This window comes from Dipodomys ordii, unplaced genomic scaffold, assembly GCF_000151885.1.
Source record: "Dipodomys ordii isolate 6190 unplaced genomic scaffold, Dord_2.0 Scaffold13, whole genome shotgun sequence".
Taxonomy (NCBI): domain Eukaryota; kingdom Metazoa; phylum Chordata; class Mammalia; order Rodentia; family Heteromyidae; genus Dipodomys; species Dipodomys ordii.
The window spans coordinates 17,970,512-17,991,139 of record NW_012267229.1 but is presented as its reverse complement, the minus strand read 5'-3'; the positions used below and the strand labels follow the sequence as shown (position 1 = coordinate 17,991,139).

At 44.1% G+C, this 20,628-nt stretch overlaps 1 protein-coding gene across 2 annotated transcripts in view; it reads left to right on the top strand.

The window, feature by feature from the left end:
• Positions 1–20,628, top strand: part of Tti1 (TELO2 interacting protein 1) — a 41,563-nt gene that overhangs the window by 12,175 nt on the left and 8,760 nt on the right. For both annotated transcript variants that reach the window (XM_013010913.1, XM_013010914.1), the window contains exons 2-7: positions 619–2,958; positions 8,495–8,689; positions 10,990–11,138; positions 14,655–14,795; positions 16,720–16,924; positions 17,209–17,296. In XM_013010913.1, the coding sequence (XP_012866367.1) occupies positions 660–2,958; positions 8,495–8,689; positions 10,990–11,138; positions 14,655–14,795; positions 16,720–16,924; positions 17,209–17,296 (3,077 nt within the window). In that variant the 5' untranslated portion in view covers positions 619–659. The remainder of the gene's footprint in view (positions 1–618; positions 2,959–8,494; positions 8,690–10,989; positions 11,139–14,654; positions 14,796–16,719; positions 16,925–17,208; positions 17,297–20,628) is intronic.

The window sequence follows — 20,628 nt, the reverse complement described above, 5'->3', positions numbered from 1 at the left end:
CACAACATCAAGCAAAAGGAATCTAATGATAGAAGTCAGATTTGCAGAGGGAATAAAAATTGATTACACAAGGCATGAGAGCCTTCTTGAGTACTAGAGATAATCTCTGCCTTGTGTTGAGCAGTGCTTACCTGGCCTATCCATACATAAAATGAGCTATACATCAAGAAAGTACATTTTTCTTTATGTATACCTAAACTTTTAAAAGACAGCCTGCAGCAGGTCTCTGTCACTGCTACAAGTTCAACCCCAAACTCCTGAGAATAGCTCACAGATTCCTATTCACCCCCAGTCATGGTTCAAGCCTTACAGTGTTTACAGGTTCTACTCCTTCAGTGTGAGTGTCAGGATCATCCGAGGTCCTTGGATGAGCTTGAGCAACAAGAGCTGGGGGATTTGTTTGCTTCTTTCTTACCAGGAATCTCAACTGCCCTGTCAAGGGTGATCACAGGAGACTTTAAACAAGGTCACATGTACACTTAACTGTCCCTCTAGATGGGGGCTCAGAAAACGGCTGACACAGAGGCCCCTTAGACATCTGTTGAATGAAAGCATAAAAGTTAACTTTGTATTTACTTTGAGCTTGACTGTCTTTACTGAAAAACTTTCTTCCTCCAGCCTGCAGGATGTGTCCCCAGTGAGAGGAAGGCTCTTACACAATGGCAGTTTTTGACACTCCTGAGGAGGCCTTTGGCGTCTTACGCCCAGTCTGTGTTCAGCTCACAAAGACCCAGACAGTGGAGAATGTGGAGCACCTGCAGACACAGTTGCAAGCTGTGAGTGACTCTGCCCTCCAGGAACTTCAGCAGTACATCCTCTTCCCCTTGCGGTTTACCCTGAAGACCCCAGGTCCCAAAAGAGAGCGCTTGATCCAGAGTGTGGTGGAGTGCCTCACTTTCGTCCTCTCTTCAACATGTGTGAAAGAGCAGGAACTCCTCCTAGAACTCTTCTCAGAACTTTCTACCTGTCTGTATTCGCCCAAGTCCCAAAAACCCGCAGTTGTGTCCGAGGAGTTGAAATTGGCTGTGATCCGGAGCCTTAGCACCTTGATGCATTCAGCTTATGGGGACATCATTCTGACTTTCTATGAGCCCGCCATCCTGCCTCGTTTAGGATTCGCTGTATCGTTACTGCTAGGCTTGGCAGAACAGGAGAAATCAAAGCAAATTAAAATGGCTGCCTTACAGTGTTTACAGGTTCTACTCCTTCAGTGTGAGTGTCAGGATCATCCGAGGTCCTTGGATGAGCTTGAGCAACAAGAGCTGGGGGATTTGTTTGCTTCTTTCTTACCAGGAATCTCAACTGCCCTGTCAAGGGTGATCACAGGAGACTTTAAACAAGGTCACAGCATTGTCGTCTCTTCTCTGAAAATCTTTTCCAAGACTGTGGGCTTGGTCATGGCTGACGAACAGCTCAGAAGAATCTCAAAGGTCCAAGCAAAGCCTGCAGTTGAGCACAGAATTGCAGAACTGATGGTTCACAGGGAAGAAGTTTGGGTAAAAAATACCAGCGATAAGTTGGGAATCCTTATTAAGAAGATAATTGAGAGTGTGTCAGTTCATCCACATTGGAAAGTGAGGCTGGAACTGGTAGACCTCGTGGAGAACCTTCTTTTGAAGTGCAGTCAGTCCCTGGTTGAATCTGCTGGTCCCCTCCTGAAAGCTTTAGTGGGCCTAGTAAATGATGAGAGTCCTGAAGTCCAGGCCCAGTGCAGTAAAGTCCTGAGACATTTTGCAGATCAGAAAGTCGTGGTGGGCAACAGAGCCTTTGCTGACATCTTGTCGGAGAGCCTGCACTCCCTGGCTACATCTCTTCCCCGCTTAATGAACTCCCAAGATGATCAGGGCAAATTTTCTACTCTCTCCTTATTACTCGGGTATCTGAAACTCTTGGGCCCCAAAATAAACTTTGTTCTCAACTCTGCAGCCCATCTCCAGCGCTTTTCCAGAGCACTCATCCAAGTTCTAGAACTAGATGTGGCTGATGTCAAAATCGTGGAAGAGCGGTGCTGGAACTCCAGTGAGCTGAGTGCTACTCCGGAGGCCCCCGCTGCACGGCCATGGAACCAGGTCCAGAGAAGATATTTCCGCTTCTTCACTGATGAAAGAGTTTTCCTGCTCTTGCGACAGGTTTGTCAGCTCCTTGGCTATTATGGGAATCTCTATTTGCTCGTGGATCACTTTATGGAACTATATCATGAATCGATGGTTTACCGGAAGCAAGCTGCCATGATTCTTAATGAGCTGGTTATAGGTGCTGCTGGGTTGGAGATGGAAGATCTTCATGAAAAACATACTGGAACAAACCTAGAGGAACTGCGAGAGATTGTGACATCTATACTTGAAGAATACACAAGCCAAGAAAACTGGTATTTGGTTACCTGTATTGAAGCTGAGGAGGAAGAAGAGCTGACAGTGAAGCAGTCAGGCCTGCAGGCCATCGCATCTGCTGCCCACACCTGCCAAGTTACTTCTTTTCCAGCCTTCTCAAAGTCAAGTCCCACTATTTGTTCAATGAACAGCAACATCTGGCAAATATGCATCCAGTTAGAAGGGATTGGCCAGTTTGCTTACGCACTAGGAAAAGACTTCGATTTACTCTTGATGTCAGCCCTCTATCCAGTACTGGAAAAGGCTGGAGACCAAACCCTGCTCATTAGTCAGGTGGCCACCAGCACCATGGTGAACATTTGCCATGCCTGTGGTTACAACTCCCTGCAGCAGCTCATCAACCAAAATTCCGACTATCTCGTGAATGGCATCTCTTTAAATCTGCGTCATTTGGCACTACATCCTCATACCCCAAAGGTCTTAGAAGTTATGCTGCGGAACTCAGATGCTAGCCTACTTCCTTTGGTAGCAGATGTGGTTCAAGATGTCTTGGCCAGCCTGGACCAATTTTATGATAAGAGATCTGCTTCCTTTGTCAGCGTTCTGCATGCCCTGTTGGCAGCATTAGGTACATTGAAAGTCCTTTTTAATGCTGATTTGGGGACAGGACTCAGTATCCTAGTTTACCTTGTCTTGTTTTTTTTCAGTGTTTTGGAAGACATTTGAAGGGTTGCCCCTCCATTCCACAGGGTCTAGACAGGTTCCATTGTTTTATTTGTATTTCATTGATTATTTTTCATGGAATCTTAGTCATTTATTGAGCTCCTGCTTTATGCCAAGAATAAAAACCCTGTAGACTAAAGCATTTTATTTTACAAATAAGTAAAAGTAAGGCTTAGTGAGATCCTGCTTAGCTAGAGGTACATAATAAGTGTAAAGTCAGGCTTTATGACAATTTTGTTCTTCCAGTATACTGAGTAGCTTCTGAAGGTACTTAGAGTTAGCAGTATCTATACTAATGGAGGACAGGAAGAGCATGAATTATTAAGCCCATAGATGACTAGAACATTACTAGGAAAAGAAAATCCAATCAAGCTTCCTTCTTTTCGTGGTGGTGGGGCTAATGTTGGAGATTGAAGTCAGGGCCCTCACATGCTGAACAGACAGACATTCTGAGCTACACTCCAGAACTATGTCTGCTCTGTCCAAAAAAATGGTCTTTAGCCAGGCACATGTGGCTAGCACTCCTGGAGAACTGAATTTTTAATTCTATTTAATTTTGCTAAGGTAAAGGCTTTTTTTTTTTTTTTTTTTTTTTGTCGGTTGTGGGGCTTGACCTCTAGGCCTGGGCACTGTCCCTCAGCTCTTCACTTCAGGCAAGTGCTCTACCACTTGAGCCACAGCGCCACTTCCTTAATTTTGATAATCACATGAAAAACACAACCCCATATGCCATACTGGACAGGACAGATCTGACTTCTAGTTGTACAAGTTGGTGTGAGTACATGTATGTACATATGTGTCCTGGGACTTGAACTCCCTTGAGCTCAAGCTTGGCTTTTTTACTCACAGCTGGTAGAAATATTACCACTTGAGCCATATGTCTAATTCCAGCTATTTGATGGTTTGAAGATAAGACTCTTCAGAGACATTCCTGCCAGGGCTAGCTCTGAACCTTGATCCTCAGATCTCAGTTTCCTGAGGCATGTGCCACTGGCACCTTACTTTTCTTCTTCCTTTTGACCCTTTTTGATGCCTACAGGAGATGCTAGGCACCATAAGAATGGCAACATTTTTGGAGTATAAGAAAAAGTGACAGATGAAAAGGTCATTGACCTCATTTTGTCAGGTTAAAAACCTAAGACCAGATAACAAGCTTTGTCGGGAAAGGTATCTAGGGTAGAGGCTGTGTTCTGCCTTGTAGCGGATGCATTTCCAATGGTTATTCATTAACATTCACATTCAGCATGAATGTTCTTGTATTCATTCAGTAAAGAATGCCTTCCATATGTCAGGCACTGTGCTAAGTAATGAGGATGCAACAGTGAACAAGATAAATAAACTCACAGAGCTTTCCAGTTACTGTGAAAGAGATGATAAACAAGTAAACAAATCATTAAACACGCTTACTGCAGATTCTGATAAGTGCCTTGAAGAAAATTAACACCCTGATGCAAGAGACTAATAGGGACAAGCTACTTTTGAGTTGAGTGGTCAGGTTAGACCTTTCTGAAGAAGCAGCCTGAAAGCTGAGACCTAAAAGAGGAAAAGGGCCCATCATTACAATTGACACATTGTGTTATGATTTGTAAGTACATTTAGGCAGAGGAAATGGCAGATGCATAGGCTCGGAGAAAAGGGCTTGAAATGTTTGGAGAATGGAAGCAAGGTCTTTGTGGACAGAGTAGTGAAGGATGAAATTGGAAAATAGGACCTTATAGGCCAAAGGAAGGAGGTTGGTCTTCACTTTGCAATCATTCACAAGCCTGTTGTGAGCCAGCTGTCTATTGCTGTGACAAAAATCACTGAAAAACAAAACAAAATCCTGCTGGGTACTGATGGCTCACACCTGTGATCCTGGCTACTTAGGAAACAGATCTAGGATCGTGGTTCAAAACTAGCCTAGGCAGGAAACTCCATGAGACTCTTATTTCCAATTAACTACCAGAAAACTGGAAGTGGGGCTGTGGCTCAAAGTGGTAGAGTGCTAGCCTTAAGTGAAAGAGCTCAGGGACAGTGCCCAGGCCCTGAGTTCAAGCCTCATGCCTGACCAAAAAAAAAGCTAAATGAGGAAAGGTTTATTTTGGCTCACATTTCAAATGTTTCCAGTCCTTGGCCAGCTGGCTCTGTTGCTGTTAGGCCTGTGGCAAAGTAGAAACATGATCGAAGAACATAGCCGAGGAAGGCTACTCAGGAAACAGGGAGAAAAAGGACCCAATAGGATCACCAGCTGTGGTCTAAGCTTTTCGCATATGGTCTTTGGAAGCCATTTCAGCTCCAAACCATAATCCATGTATAGCAACTGGGGATAAGACCCACCTGGGCCTGCCTTTGTGAAACACTCTGTAAGCCTGACTTCTTAGACACTTAACTTGGCCTCACCTCCAAAGGCCAAATATATCCAACCTTTCTTTACTGTTCTGAGGAAGTATGCTGTATTTCAGTTTGAGCTTTACACAAATACGTTACCAAAAGCCTAGGAAATGTATCCTCTGGGAAGATATCTTAATTTGAGATGAAAATTGAATGGTCCTTAGATTGCTGATGACTTTGATCATCCCCGAAGGAAGAAAGTCAGGAAATCCTATTGAGTCCCTTTTGTCAGTTTAATTGAGCTGATAGAGGAAGGTCACCATTGCAGAAAGGAAGATGAGAAAGATTAAGATTGACTGTGGAGCATCCTAGGAAGGAAAGCCACATGGGAGATAACTTTTTCCTAGATTTAAGATAGCCCCAAATACCCGAGCATTTTGAATAGCAAATAGTGGAGTTGGAGCAGTCACTCACCGATCAAAGCTGCACTTTATGTTAGCATTCTGTTTGTCATCAAATTGTCTAGCTGATAGTCTCTTTCAAGATGAGTGGAAGTCTGCTGTCAGAACTTCTGAAAGGTCTTTCAAGAGCCCAGTACATGGTTGAGAAAATTGGGCTATCATACATGGTCACACATGCATCAACTGAAAAGCAATCAGTGCCTCTGTGAGGACAAAACCATTCAGGTAAATCACTGCCAGCACCAGCTGCTGCTGATTAGCTGATTATCCACAACAAGGAAAAATAGGATAGCTCAGAAAACAAAGTATCCATGTCACATTCTCCAGAGCCTATAGATTGTACCCTGCCTCTATTTCATAGAGGACTGCTGTGTTCTTATGGCAGCACCATCCCATTGTTGGGCTAGTTTATTTAACCAGCCCTTTCTTGGTAGAGGTTTTTGGTTGTTGTTTTTTTTTATTTTCTGCCATCACAGAAAAAATGCTGTACTGAATCTTTAGAGATCATTTTGAACAGGCCTCAATATATCAGTAGGATAAATTCCTGAAAGAAATGCTGATTTAAAGGATATTACATTTAAACTTTTGATTGAGAGTATCAAATTGCTTTCCTAAGAAGCTGTACCAATTTAAACTCCATCACCAATATAAAAGAGTCCCAGTTTGCCACGCCCTCACCCACACTGTATATTACCAAGCTTTTGATCTTTACTAACCCAATAGGAGAAAAAGAACCCCTTATTATTTCATTTTAATTTGCATGGAGAGTGAGGTTGAACTTCTTTTCATATGTTTAAAAGCCACTTGTGAGCAAAGACATTTTAATATCTGGCACTAGCCTTGAATCTAGAAATAATCTTTGCAGTGTGTCAAGTCCTCAAAATGTAAATACTGGATCTAGGCTTTAACCAGTCCCTTAAAGTGCACTAAGGATATGACTTACACCTGGGAAAATGGCCTGCCTGATTCCAGCATATGGGAATCTCTAGGTACTGGGTGGAAGGCTGCCTTCTTAAGTACTTGCTCCCTGCTCCTCCCAGGAGGAGGTCTACCATCTCCCATTTGCTGTTACTCTGGCTTTGTGCAGATGCTCCTTGATGAAAGATTAGCAGGTGGGAAGAGTGATCAGTCTTGTTCCTTGATATCTGCAAAAGGCAGGCACTAGGTCAAAGCCACAATATTTAGGCTATAGGATTTGGTAGTGTTGGTCTTTTGTTCTTTGCATGTTAAGACCTTCTTTTGAACTGAAGCCTTTAAGGAGGCTCCAACACACAGAAACAGTTCTCAGAGCTTCCCTAGTTGAAGAAGGAAGAGATCCTGGAGTCTATCCCACCCCATCTTCCATCCCAAGCCCGGTGCTGCTTAGTGCCCTCCTTGTTGATGATCCCTGGGACATCTCTGCAGAGTCCTAAAGCCCCACAAGGCACAGTTGAAAAACCACTGGAGTGGATTAAGGTTTATTCTGGCAACACATCAGAGGTATTGGAGCATCACCAATGGAAAGCTTTAGAGAGAAAAATAGCCAGCCTTCTGAAGCATTTTGTGTCAGTAGACAGCACAACTGTTCATTCTCAAGGTTCTACAGAGCCTGTCTTCTATTAAGAAGCATATCCTATACTCAGAATTTGGTACATGTTCTCCAACTTCATTGTTATTGTTATTGTTATTGTTTTGTGCCAGTTCTGGGGCCTGAACTCGTGGCCTGCACACTATCTCTTAGCTTTTTCACTCAAGGCTAGTGCTCTACCCCTGGAGCCACAGCTCCACCCCCAGCTTTTTGGTGGTTAATTGGAGAAAAGAGTCTCACAGACTGTCTTAACCAGGGTGGCTGCCTTTGAATTTCCATCCTCAGATCTCAACCTTCTGAGTTGTTAGGATTACAGGCATGAGCTACTGGCACCCAGGTCTCATTGTTTATTAATTCAGCATACATTTTGAGCACCCACCCTATGCTGGACATATTGGGGAGTCTTATAGGAGAGAGTCAAATAGTAAGCAAAGTAAATTTACAGTTATAAAATATAGTTACAAACTGATGATATGGAGAGAAAGAACATTATGTATGTAAGACATAAGAGGAATGACCTGAGTTAGACCCAGGACTTAAAGGAAGGTTTACTGAGCAAGTTCTATTTGTACTGAGACAAGAAAAGTGGTTTGGAATTAGCCACATGTAAAGCAGAGGGACAGTTCTAGACAGGCAAAACAGTATGTTAGGCCAGGAACTGGTAGTTCACACCTGTAATCCTAGCTTCTCAGGAGGTTGAGATCTGAGGGTCATTGTTCAAAGCCAACCCAGGCAGGGAACTCTGTGAGATTCTTATCTCGAGTTAACCACCAAAAAGCCAGAAGTGGAGCTGTGGCAGAAGTGTAGAATGTCAGCCTTGAGCAGGAAACCTGACCCTGACCCTGAGTTCATCCCCTAGCACCAGCAGCACCAAACAGCAGGCTAGAAACTCTAAGTAAGGAAAACACTTAGCACACTGGAGGAACAGGAAGATGGTAAGGTATCAAGAGATTGGAGCTGTAGAAGATAAGATGAAAAGGCAAGCTGGGTCTAGATGGTACAGAGTGGGTCATACAGGCCATGGCAAAGAGCTCTATTCCATGTACAGGGTAATAATACCCTTCACAATGACCAGCATGATCAATGTAACCCTTTATCTACAGCCCAGTGGTTCCCAGACACAAGTTGTATCGGGCAACTCCAAGAACAAAGGTTAAAGGAGGAAAATCATATGCACCAAACACCAGCAACTCTTGAGGCAAGCACTACAGCCGAAGACATTGAGCAGTTTGTACTGAAATACCTCAAAGAAAAGGACGTGGCTGAGGGAAACATCTCAGATTTTGACAGTGAAGAAGGTACCTATTATTTCTTTTGGCTAGTTGGTTTTTCCTTTTCTTTTTCTTTCTTTTTTTTTTTAATCAGAGATGGAGACTCAAACTTGGTACCTGCTGTTCTAGCAGGTACCTTTTTGAACACATACACACACACACACACACACACACCATACCTTTTTGAAACACACACACACACACACACTCTACCATATCATACCATAGTCCAGAAAGTTTGGGATTAAGAAAAGTTGCTCAAGCTTACATAGCCATTTTCATTTTGGGTGCATTTTTTCTCCCATTACTTTTTGTTACAGTTTATTTTTCCATGGTTGCAAGCATAGTTTGGTTTTTTTGCTAATAGAATAGAACCCAGGACTTAGAATCTGCCGAGCTGTACTCTAAACACCCTACATCATACCCTTTTTGTGTTTAGTTATAAGCAGTCTTCCATATTGCTGTATAGTTTTCATAATTAATGTCACAATAAGCTGCTAGTAAATATCCATTCTCCTGTGGGAAGTTGCAGTTGCTTCTGGCTTTGCCATAATGAACAGTGTGCTACATTGGATAATGCCTACATCTTTTCCTCCTTGCTTCTGGGTCAAGGATATGACCATTATTTAATGCTTGCCAAAACTGCCTTCCAAAAATGGTTCTTTCCATTTATTGGCCAGTGCAAGATTAACACTGGCTTCACCACAGCCTTGCCAATATTGCCAATACCAATTCTACTTTTCCCTAAGTTAACAGGTTAAAAAATAGTTCTTATTCTTTTACTTTGTATTTCTTTCATTACTGGTGAAATTGAACATATTACTAATCCTTCTTTCCTCCTAACCTTTTCTTCTTGTACTCATTGCCTATTCATGTGCCTTGTCTATTGGTTTACTGGTGGGAGGAGATCCCAGCATTTTTCTGGCCTATTTGTATGATAAAAGCATAAGAGAGTTCAGGATAGTAGCAGCACTGGCCTCTTGTTTTATTCACAAATTCAATCTGGAGCTTCAGGTCATGGAAGGATTAATAAATTATTAGAATCTCCTCTGCAAATATAAAATGCCAAGTCATAATGAGCTTGGTGGTCTCAGAACTATCCTAAATCGAACTGAGTCCCAAATTAGTTTGTTAGCTTGGAACTGAGCAGATTTTTTTTTTCTTTTTTTCCATTCTGGTGAACTGAAGCCAGTACTTCTAAGGTAACAGGACAGAGCAGCTGTATGCACCTAGTGCACTACCAGGGAAGCATCGTGGGGCCCAAATAACAATTTGATGCTTTTTCTTCTCAGATTTGTATCCTAAGTCAACACAACCAAAACCTGGCAGCCCTGGAGAAAGGGAGGAATCTCATTCATTCATAATCAAGCTTGCCATTGAAGCACTGTCAGTGAATCTGTTCTTCCCTGACTAGAATCTTTTGGTTCTAGTGGATGTTTGCTGGGAGCAGACTGAATGCATCAAGCCTTATTCTAAAACCTGAAAATCCACATATCTCAAATTACATTCTGTAGTAGGTGAATTTCCAAAGTCCTCATCATCCTATCATTCATCATTCATTGAATGCATACCATGTTTTTGGCTTTACAAAGAATGTTTGGAGACTAGAATTATAGCTCTGTGATAGAACGTTTGCCTAACATATACAAGGCTGGGAGTTCAATCCCCAGCATCACCAAAAAAATAAAAAATAAAAAGTTTGACTTATTATGGGTTTGACATGTATTTTAAACACCATTCTCGAATGCATTTTCACGTAGCTTTTTATCATGTTAAAGAGACAAGTGCAGCCTCTTTTGTAAGATTCTGTTTTTCTAGCAGAGGAAACTGAAATGGGAAAGAGTTAGGGAAACAGTAGAAATGAGCACAACTTGTAATGGGGATATAGGGACAGAGGGGAGCCTGTGAGCAGACATGAATTTTTTTTTAGGATAGGGATTTGGGCCTGGCTTTCAGACAATTCTCAAGTCTTATGGGTGGTGTTTTACATTGTGATCTTCTGCCTTTATAGCCCTGTCTCCACAGTTCCTCCTTCAGGGTAACAGGGGGCACCATCTCTGAATCCCATCACATTGACCATTGGCTACCTTTTGGAGGGGACACATTTAAACCATAGAAGGGGCTTTTTCCAGCTTTGAGTTGGTACAGTTCATGTTATTTTGAACATCTTGATCTGTTCAGCTTGACTGACTTTTCTGTTTTGGTTTCCTTAAGATCTGTCCCTGGACATTTTCCTGTAAGTCCTGTGCCTGAATCTGAAGACAGGGATCAAGCTGGACTGGACCACCTCTCATAAAACCCTGACACTAATTACACTCTTCTTCCAGAGGCGCCATCAGTCCCTCCTGAAGCAGACAAGAATGATACCCGTCCTGATGTGGAAGAACCACTGCCTGTACAGATCCAAATAGCCAAGGACGTGATGGAGCGTTGTGTCCACTTGCTCTCAGATAAAAACCTGAAAATCCGCTTGAAGGTCAGTGTAGGGCTTCTTCTCCATACTCACAGGGCTATAGGACCAAGTTGTGCTCTGGTAGGCAGTGGATGGATGCTGTCTGGATGAGCCAGAGGTTTCCTTATCTCTTGGATCATGTGTGGTAGTCAAGAGGCCGCATCAAGAAATTTATCTTGGGCTGGGTAGTTGGCTCAGTGGTAGAGCGCTTGCCTTGCATGCCTGAGGCCCTGGGTTCGATTCCTCAGCACCACATAAGCAAAAAGAAAAAAGCCGGAAGTGGCGCTGTGGCTCAAGTGGTAGAGCACTAGCCTTGAGCTGAAGAGCTGAGGGACAGCCCCCAGGCCCAGAGTTCAGGCCCCGCAACTGGACCCAAAAAAAAAAAAAATTATCTGTAGAATGACAGTTTTGCATCTTCCAGCATTGGTTGAGATGACAAAAGGGAACTGAGTCCCTTCCATTAAAAGCCAGAGTTGTGGGGATTCCCCGACTCTCCAGAGAAAAGAAAACCATGTGCTTTGAAGGGATATCATCTTCTGAGCTGACTTAATTTCAAAATTTTAAAGTGGTCATTCTTCCATGCCTGACCTTCAATCTCTGTTTCTGTTTCTATTTCCATCCAAGGAAAAACCCCAATGCTTTCCATATCACATCCTTGTTTTCTGGCAGCTTCCCATCTGCTAGGACTTACATACATACACAGTAGTGACTCAGTAAGAGGACAGTGGGTGAGGTGGGGGTGGGGCCAGGGCTCTTAGAATCAACTCCACAGAAGATCTTATGCCCAACGGGAAATAACGTTCCTATTCCATCCCCTATCAAGAGGGAGAGGACTGCCTTAATGACTCACAACTAATGATGGAACTCTTTGCCTTATTCAGGACATGGGGCAAAAGCAGGTTTTCCGATTATCTCAGATCTCAAAATCTGTGTCTTATGTAATTTTTTGTGTTTGATCTTCCTGAGACATCTGCTCCATTCAGCAGGTACTTTTTGAATTTGTATTCCATGCCAGGCTTCTTTGTAGGTGCCTGGTTGGTATATTTGGCAAATTCCTGAATATCCTTCAAGGCCTTTCCTTTTATGGAGTCTGTGTCGCAGCTATAACACACCAGAGTTGTTACAAGCATTGAGATCAGACCTACATACCTGAGTTGAGATCTTGACTCTTCCCTTTATGAGCCATGTGACTTGAAGTAAGTTAATTCACAGTTTCAATCCTTTGTACCTTTGTGTATACTATAGAGATAGGATGCCCTCCTCAGAACATTGTTGGTTACAAAGTCAGAACAGCTTGCCTGGGGTATGCAATGCACACAGTGCTCATGAAGCACTTGAGAAAGTACTTCGGGGATTTGTTTTTGTTTTTGTTGGTTGTGGGGCTTGAACTCTGGGCCTGGGTGCTGTCCCTCAGCTCTTCAACTCAAGGCGAGCACTCTACCACTTGAGCCACAGCGCCTCTTCTGGTTTTCTGAGTGGTTTATTGGAAATAAGAATCTCATGGACTTTTGTGCCTGGGCTGGCTTTGAACCGTGATCCTCAGATCTCAGCTTCCTGAGTAGCTAGGATTATAGGCATGAGCCACTGGCACCTGGCTTGCTTCAGGGATTTGTAGGTCATGACACAAGTACGATCCCTGCTTTTAGGGGACTTCCTGTCTGTTGTAGAGAAAGCACCAAGATACAAACACACATCAAGTTGTAAAAATGTTGTCAAGACAACAAGCAGCTTCTCCCCTAGAGAACTGTAACCCACCCATGAAACAAACATCTCTATATCGAGCAAGCACTGTGAGTGAGACCTCCAGGCGCTCACATTCGGGTTCAGACCAGGGAAGCCAGTAGGCACTCTCTGAGGCAGCAGTATTTCTTTTTTTCTTTCTTGTTTTTGTAGTACTGGGGATTGAACCCAGGGCCTCAAAGTGGTAGACAAGCATCCTACCACTTGAGCTTTGCCACAGACTTTTTGTCTTCATATTTTGTTTTTGAGATAGAGTCTGGATGTCATTTGCTTGGGCTGACCTTAAATTTACAATCTTTCTGCCTCCGAGTAGCTGAGATTACACCTGGCTTTTGCTTTGGGGTTTTTTTTTCATTCTGGGAGTGGCGTTATATGGATGGAGTTTAAACTTAGGACTTGGTACTTGCTAGGTACATGCTCTTCCCCTTGTACCATACCCCAGCCCTTTTTTGCTTTTAGTTTTTCTTTTCTTGTTTTTTGTTTCTGTTTTTTTTTTTAGCTAGGGTCTCTGTTTTTGCATAGGACAAGCCTTAGAGCACAATTCTTCTACCTCAATTGCTGGCATCGCAGGTGCAAGTCACTACACCCAACCTACTGATTGAGATAGGGGGTCTTACTATCTTTGCCCCGGCTAGCCTTGAATTGTGGTCCTCCCTAGCCAGTAGTTTTTCTCAAGGTTGAAGCCAGGAGAACATTCCAAACAAAGGAATGTGTGTGTTTGAATCAGTGAAATATGACATACTTTGTGCAGTTACTGATAGAACTCCAATCAAAGCCACCACCACGGTACCCCTTTGCTCTCTGCTGCACTGCTGAGCTTTCTCTCACACGTCTGCCTATCCAGTCCCCACCAGGGGCAGGGCCTCTTCTGTTTTGCATTTCTGTCAGTCTCAGTGTGGACCTGCGTGAAGGAGGCTCCCAGTAAGGCTTCATGATAGTAGACTTTAATCTGCCTTTCTGGCTCGAAGGTCTACCTCACATGCATTATGAAGGCTGGCCCATTTGTGCAAAGATCATAGTCCAGCTCCTCTGCCATGCTCCATACATTTTCCAAGCAAGGCAAGCTCCAGGTTTTCCTTGTTGGTTTGGTTTGGCTTTTTTTGTTGGTTGATTGGTTTGGCTTTTTGTTTTGGTGCTGGGAGTAGACCCCAGGACCTTGTGCATGTGAGCCAAGTGCTATACCATTGAGCCACACTCCAGTTGCAGGAATGGTCACCCTGCATAGAATATCTGCTTGTTATTTATGACTTGGTTTATTTATTTGTTTGTTTGTTTGTTTATTGTCAGTTGTGGGACCTGAACTCTGGGCCTGGGTGCTGTCCCTCAGCTCTTCAGTTCAAGGCTAGTGCTTTACCACTTGAGCCATTGCACCACTTCTGACTTTTTCTGCTTACGTGGTGCTGAGGAATCGAACCCAGGGCCTCATGTATGCAAGGCAAGCACTGTATCACTGAGACACCTTCCTAGCCCCTATGCTTTGTTTTAGAATCTGTTCCTCAGAAACAATTTCCCAGCAATCTGTAGGCTTTAGATGTTTCCCTTAACTCTTTGCATTTTACCCTTCTTTTCTCAACACAGTTGATAGTCTCTTTATTAGATGTTAAGTAATTCAGTTCTTCCATGTATTTTGTCATTAAATGTCCCCTCTAGTTTCTGGCCTGGCCTGCCTTAGTCAACATTCACTAAATAGTCATTCAACTAATGGTGTTTCTCAGTCTTATTGCTCTAAAATGGTAACTTGATCATAGGTATCTCTTTTCCAACTTTTACCATCTGCTGAAATTGTCTTTCTTATTTTAGGTCCTGGATGTGCTGGGTTTGTGTGTGGTAGTTCTGCAATCCCACAAGAACCAGCTCCTGCCCTTGGCTCATCGGGCCTGGCCCTCGCTTGTGCAGCGACTCACAAATGATGACCCACTGGCAGTGCTCAGAGCCTTCAAGGTACAGCTGGCACTCCAATTCTCCGTCATGAGCACAGAACTAACCAGGGTCTTTTGTATCTCTTCTATCTGATTGCAACGTCACAGACCTTCAGGAAAGAATAGGAGAGTGAGACAAGCACAAAGAACCAAATAAGTCACTTTCCTGTTGAATGTGAAGCAGAGAAAAGTAGTAAAGCAAAGGGCTACCAGTATTTATTGAGCATTTCCCATGTGCCAGACAGCGAGTGTGGCTCTTCCCCACATGTGAGCCCATCTCATACAACCATGCCAAGTAGCTATAGTCTTTCCTTTTTTTTTTTTGGCAAAAGACAAAGCAAGCTCAAAGAAGTGAAGGAAGTGTTCCAAGATCATACAACCATAGAACCCAGAGTCCATGTTCATATTTAGTGCAGTGCTCAAGAGTCATGGTGAAGGAATTTGGGTCCTAGCAATCAGCACCTTCTGCCCAGCCAAACAACTTTGGGCAAAGCCCATGGCCACCCATTTTGAGAAGCGCCACCATCCTACCTTCCTCATAATGTCAAGGATGAAATTGGAATGGTGAGACACTCTGAGAAGGTAAAAGCCCCGTGTAGATGCAAGAGATTATTTTCTGTGATTTTGTTTGGCTTAGATTAGCACATGTATTTTCACTTATTTATTTATACCCTTCCTTGTTCTAAAAAGCACTTAACAGCATTCTGCAGAGATACATTTATCATGGCAAGCCAACATAAATTAGAAGTAGACGAGCAAGATGAGGCAAAAAAAAGATGTATAGGGACATAAAATGCAGCTGAAGATGCAATTCATATATTTGGCAAAAGGAAGTTAGGATCTCTCTAAGACTCTGCTATATATACTGAACCCAAAGACTTGTATGCACAAATTGCTAGTGGTTTTTTTTCAAAGGAAAATGCATAAAATAACTTGGGGTGTGTGTGTGTGTGCGCGCGCGCGCACGTGCGCATGCGTGTGTACACATAGAACAGGGAAGGAGGTAGGCTGGAGGGAGGTAGGGAGAAAAGGAGATCTTGCTAAATTGCATTCAGATGTGCTGTTTTCTGCATGAAAATTAATAGGTTATCTGAAATGACAGCAAGTATAGAGAAATAAGAAAATATAAAGACGCATGTGGTGTAACCCAGGCTGCTTTTCCCACATGCAGACACATCAGTGATGCCCGAGGTCTGCAGAGCCTCGCGCAGCCCAGCAGAGGGACATGAAGTGGCTGCAAAGTGCACATTCACTATCCGAGCCGTTTCTGCCTTGCTTGCCGACTTTTAAAGAAATTCGACTGCTGCTGTATACTCAGTCTTGTGCAGCGGGGCAAAACGTTTCAATATGTTCTGCTAGAGAAAGTTTAAAACGAGACATGCAAGGAGAACGGCCTGTTGTGGGAGATAGAACGAGGGTGATGTACATAGGAGATTGGGCCGTGGAACAGAAGAACATGGAGTTAGCTCCAGCCTCAGGGACCGCAGTCCAGTCACTGCCCTGATGCCCGCACGGGCAGCCATTGAGCCTTAGTCTGTGCTTGCTTAGTTAGCGACAGTGAAAAGCCCAAGTCTTTTCTCAAGGGATCTTAGGAAGATTCTAGAGATGATCTATGTGAACTGCTTTTTGTTCTTTTTTTTTTCCTTTTAACCAAAAAGAGGAAAATCAAGGTATTAATCATATTATTCATTTAACCCATGCTTTCTCTGGATTACTCTCCATGTAATCTGTATTTATGGATAGAAGCAGCCATGCCTGGGGAGCAGAGTCGGCCAGATTCATAACTGTCAGAATCACAAACTGTGGGCAAGGAATTAACTGCTGTAATTCTATTATTTTTTTTTCCCCCTAGTAGAGACCTAGATAGAATTGAATTGCCAAGCCTCCTTCCGTCTTCTTGCTGCCTTGGCAGTGTTCAGTCACTGGGTTGGGGTGTGTTTCTGCAGGTTTTGCAGACGCTGGGAGGCACGTGTGGTGATTTCCTACGGAGCCGGTTCTGCAAAGATGTCCTACCAAAGCTGGCTGGCTCCTTAGCCACCCAGGCGCCTATCAGTGCCAGGGCTGGACCAGTTTACTCACACACGCTGGCCTTCAAGCTGCAACTGGCCGTTTTGTGGGGCTTGGGACCCCTCTGTGAGAGCCTGGATCTAGGTAGGTACCTAGCTTAGCTCACCTCACCTGGACACACTTCCATTGCACTCTGCCTAGTTTAGTTTGTGTCCCTTACTTCCCTTCACCTACACCTCCTTCAGTTTGCCCTGGCCCCTTTCATCCATTTACCCTGTGCCCTGCCTCACAGAATGGAGGAAAGAGCTCAGAGAACATTCAAGAAACAGCTCACTCGGCTGTTCCTGTTCTCCCAGACAGTGATTGGTTATTCCTTGTCCCAAATGCGTTCTGAGGGCCGTTGCTTATTTTGTTTTTCCTCTCTGTAGGTGAGGGTGACCTGAATAAAGTGGCTGATGCCTGCTTGATTTACCTCAGCACCAAACAGCCCGTGAAATTACAAGAGGCTGCCAGGAGGTACGTCTGCTTGATCACCCACATCTCTTTACGTTTGTTCTAAATTATAGATGATTTGCTAATGGCGAGCAGAGTTGAGGCAATCTCTGCTCTCTTTCCCCTCTCCTTGCCAGGTTAAGATGATTGCTTCATCTGTGCCAGCCCAAAGATGGTATTTTTACTAGATGTGTGTCTTTTTGCAAGTAACCTTTTCTTCTGCTGCAGTGTCAGCAACAATTCCAAAGGGGCACAAAGCAGAAAGACCATGTGCTAGAGGGGACTTGGCCCCCTCCTGTCTGCAGTTTTATTCCTGATGACCCAGTGACCTGGCACTTCTCCATGCCTCAGCTTCCTCCTCAGGAAGGCAAAAGCACTGGATTACTGATGTGCCAAAACTCGACTCCATAGAGGGTCAGAGATGGTGCAAAAATTGTTTGCAAAATTGGATGTGTATGCAAAGAGTGCCTTTTTCTAGAGTTCACACCATTCAGCCAGGTCTAGTAGGATGTCTAAAGGATGCTAAGAACCACTGGACAGGCCTTTTTTGGTTCTGAAATTATAAGCTTCTAATTTCCAGGAGTTTTTGCCCATGCTTATCACCTCTAAGCAAAAAAGCTAATTTCCATTCTTTTAAGTCGTAAGTAAATTTTCTCACGAGCACAGCAGCATCCCCAGATTTGAGACCTAAAGTGCACTCCGGCCCCTCTTCAAGCCCTCCTTCCTGTTGGGAACAGCCTGTCCTCTGGAACTGCCTGCCCCCGCCTTCCTGCCAGCCATGCTGTCTGACCTGCCAGCTCTGTGAGAGCAGAGCTCCTTGTCCCAGTGTCTAGGGATAGGGCCCTGGTTATCCTGGGTGGGGTGGGAGTTCAGAGTCACCCCATTCTCCAAGGAGCTCCACGGCTGCTCTGCCTGCTCCCTTTCGTAAACCTTGCCTTTTCTGCAAGTGTGGGGAATATCTTTGAATTGATTTATTGTCTTCACAATTTTTTTGCTCTTGATTTCCCCAGTAGCCTTTTTTCTTTCTGTCCCTTTCCCTTCACATTGCTTAGGCCCTGAATCAGTCATGGTTCCTGGAGCATGGGGTGCATCCCAATGAGCTTCTGGTTCCCAGTCATTCATATTCCTTAAAGAGCCAACTTAGGGTAGAAATAGCCCTCCTTGGGCTGGGCAGTACCCAGCAGCTGATTGTGCTGTGATTTAAAGCACAACCCAAGAACATAATGACTTCATCTTAAAGTAAATTCTTTTGGGTGCCTGTTACAACCAAGAGTTATGGAGATCTGGTTTTCACACTCTCTGTCTCATTGTATTTTTCCTGCACCCACCACATCCCATCCTTCAAGTTTAGAGCCATCAAACTAGCTAATATTCACAATTCATTATCTTTTCATTTCTAATTCTCCTTTTTGCTGCTGAAAGCAATTAAGCCCGGAATTGGACCTTGCTGAATCTTGAGTTAGTATTCAAGGTGTCTCAAGAGGAGGGATATGCAGGCAGGCCACTTGGCTAACACCTCTCCCTTTGTTTGCTCCAGCTCATTTTTGTTCAGGGTTGGCTCAGCTGACCTCTCTTTGCCCTGTGGGAGGGGGAGGAAGTACAAGGTTGATTGCTTCACGAACACATCATCTGCAAACTTATTTTGAAGTCAGGGGAAAAAAAATCAGTGTTGTCCTTGATCAGGAGCTGATTTGGCATCTTGATTCAGAAATTAATGAGTGAGAGGAGAAACTCAAAACAGTAGGAAACCTGGCTTTGTGAACCACATCACATGGAGAGAGGGAGATGGAGGCTGGTGCGGATGCAGTCAGACCCACAGGTACTGATGAGCCCCAGGGCTGAGGGGGGTCTCCACTGTATACATTAGAGCTGGCTAGTTTTCCTCAGTTCTTCTCTTTCCTTCACCCCTACATCCATTTCAAGAGAAAGCCTGTCTGCCTCTCCTTTGACTGTCTGCTTCCCTGCCACCCCCAGGCACAAGGCTAGACTACCATATCATGACCTGAACAACCACAGAATCCTCCATACTAGCCCCTGCCACCACTCCTGCCCGACAGTACGCTCTGCAGTCTTCAGACTGACATGCACACAGCTGTTTTCACCAGAGAAGGGAAAGCTGGGGGTCAGGGGTGGCACGGGGCTAGAGGCTGACCAAAAGCTAAGCCTCTGCATAGGGTTCACAAGAGCCAGTGAAAGGCAGAGCTCCCCAGAGATGACCAGCTTCCTGCAGAGATTGTGAGTTCCTTCCTACTCCTCTGTCTGCCAGAGAGCTAGAAAGGGAACCAGCTGGATGGGGCTACTCTGAGTCCCCTGCAAGGAGATGGGACTAGGGATCAGGAATCTCCATGCTCCCCCCGCTGCAGGTGGAGACTTTCATTGTGTGGGATTGTGGGATTGAGGTAGACTTGTCCTCTTCATGAACATTCCTCTTCACGTGCAGTACAGCTGCTTCATCCTGCATGCTTTTCCTAGCTCCAAAGAATGACCAAGCCTCTGTTTGCTTTTTTAATTTGTCATATTAAATATAGCCTTCGTGGCAGGCTTTCACATCCAGGCTGTAAACTCTGGAAATGGAAATTGATCAGGGGGTGGCTGATATAACCGAGGCTGTAAATGCTAAGAACAGAGATGCCATTCCGGTTTAATGCTTTTATCTAGCCAATGTGCCTTGTATGGAGGGGGCATAAATCTTGCAACTTGGGGTTGGTGGGGGTTGGATATGACCTTGCTGCTTGTTACCACCAGGTGTCACTGTTAACTGGCAGTGCCAAAAAAACAACAACAACAAAAAAAAAACTTCACCCAAAGTGTTCATCTAATTAAATAATTTCCAAGGACAACAAATGAGCAACTTACATTAGGTACGGGAGCAGGGTTCAGCATATAGGAGCTGTAAATAAGGCAGTGTCTGTAAAGGTAGGCACTAGATAATAAATAACAGATCAGCCACACTCCATCTCAGCCCAATATAAAGACAAACTGGACTGACTTCAAGTCCCAAATAGTCCCAGAAGCTTCCAGATTGCAGTTCTGTGCCTTTCTGACCAAGAGGCTTCTCTTTTCATTCATGAAAGAAATTTGAGATGAATACATACACCTCAGATTTCTTTGAGATGAATACATACACCTCAGATTTCTTGGACCAGTCTCTAAGTCTCCCCGGCTTGTACTGAGGTTCAGTATCATCCACTCAGCCTTCACTGTGGGCTGAAAGGAAAGGAAACTAACTAGGCAATATCTGGTTTTAAAAAGATGAAGTTCATGCCCAACAAGTCTCATGATAGAAAAGAATGCTTTTAGGTTGCTGAGTCTTTCTACCAAATCCCCCACTCCAGAGCCCAGCTCAAGATACAGGA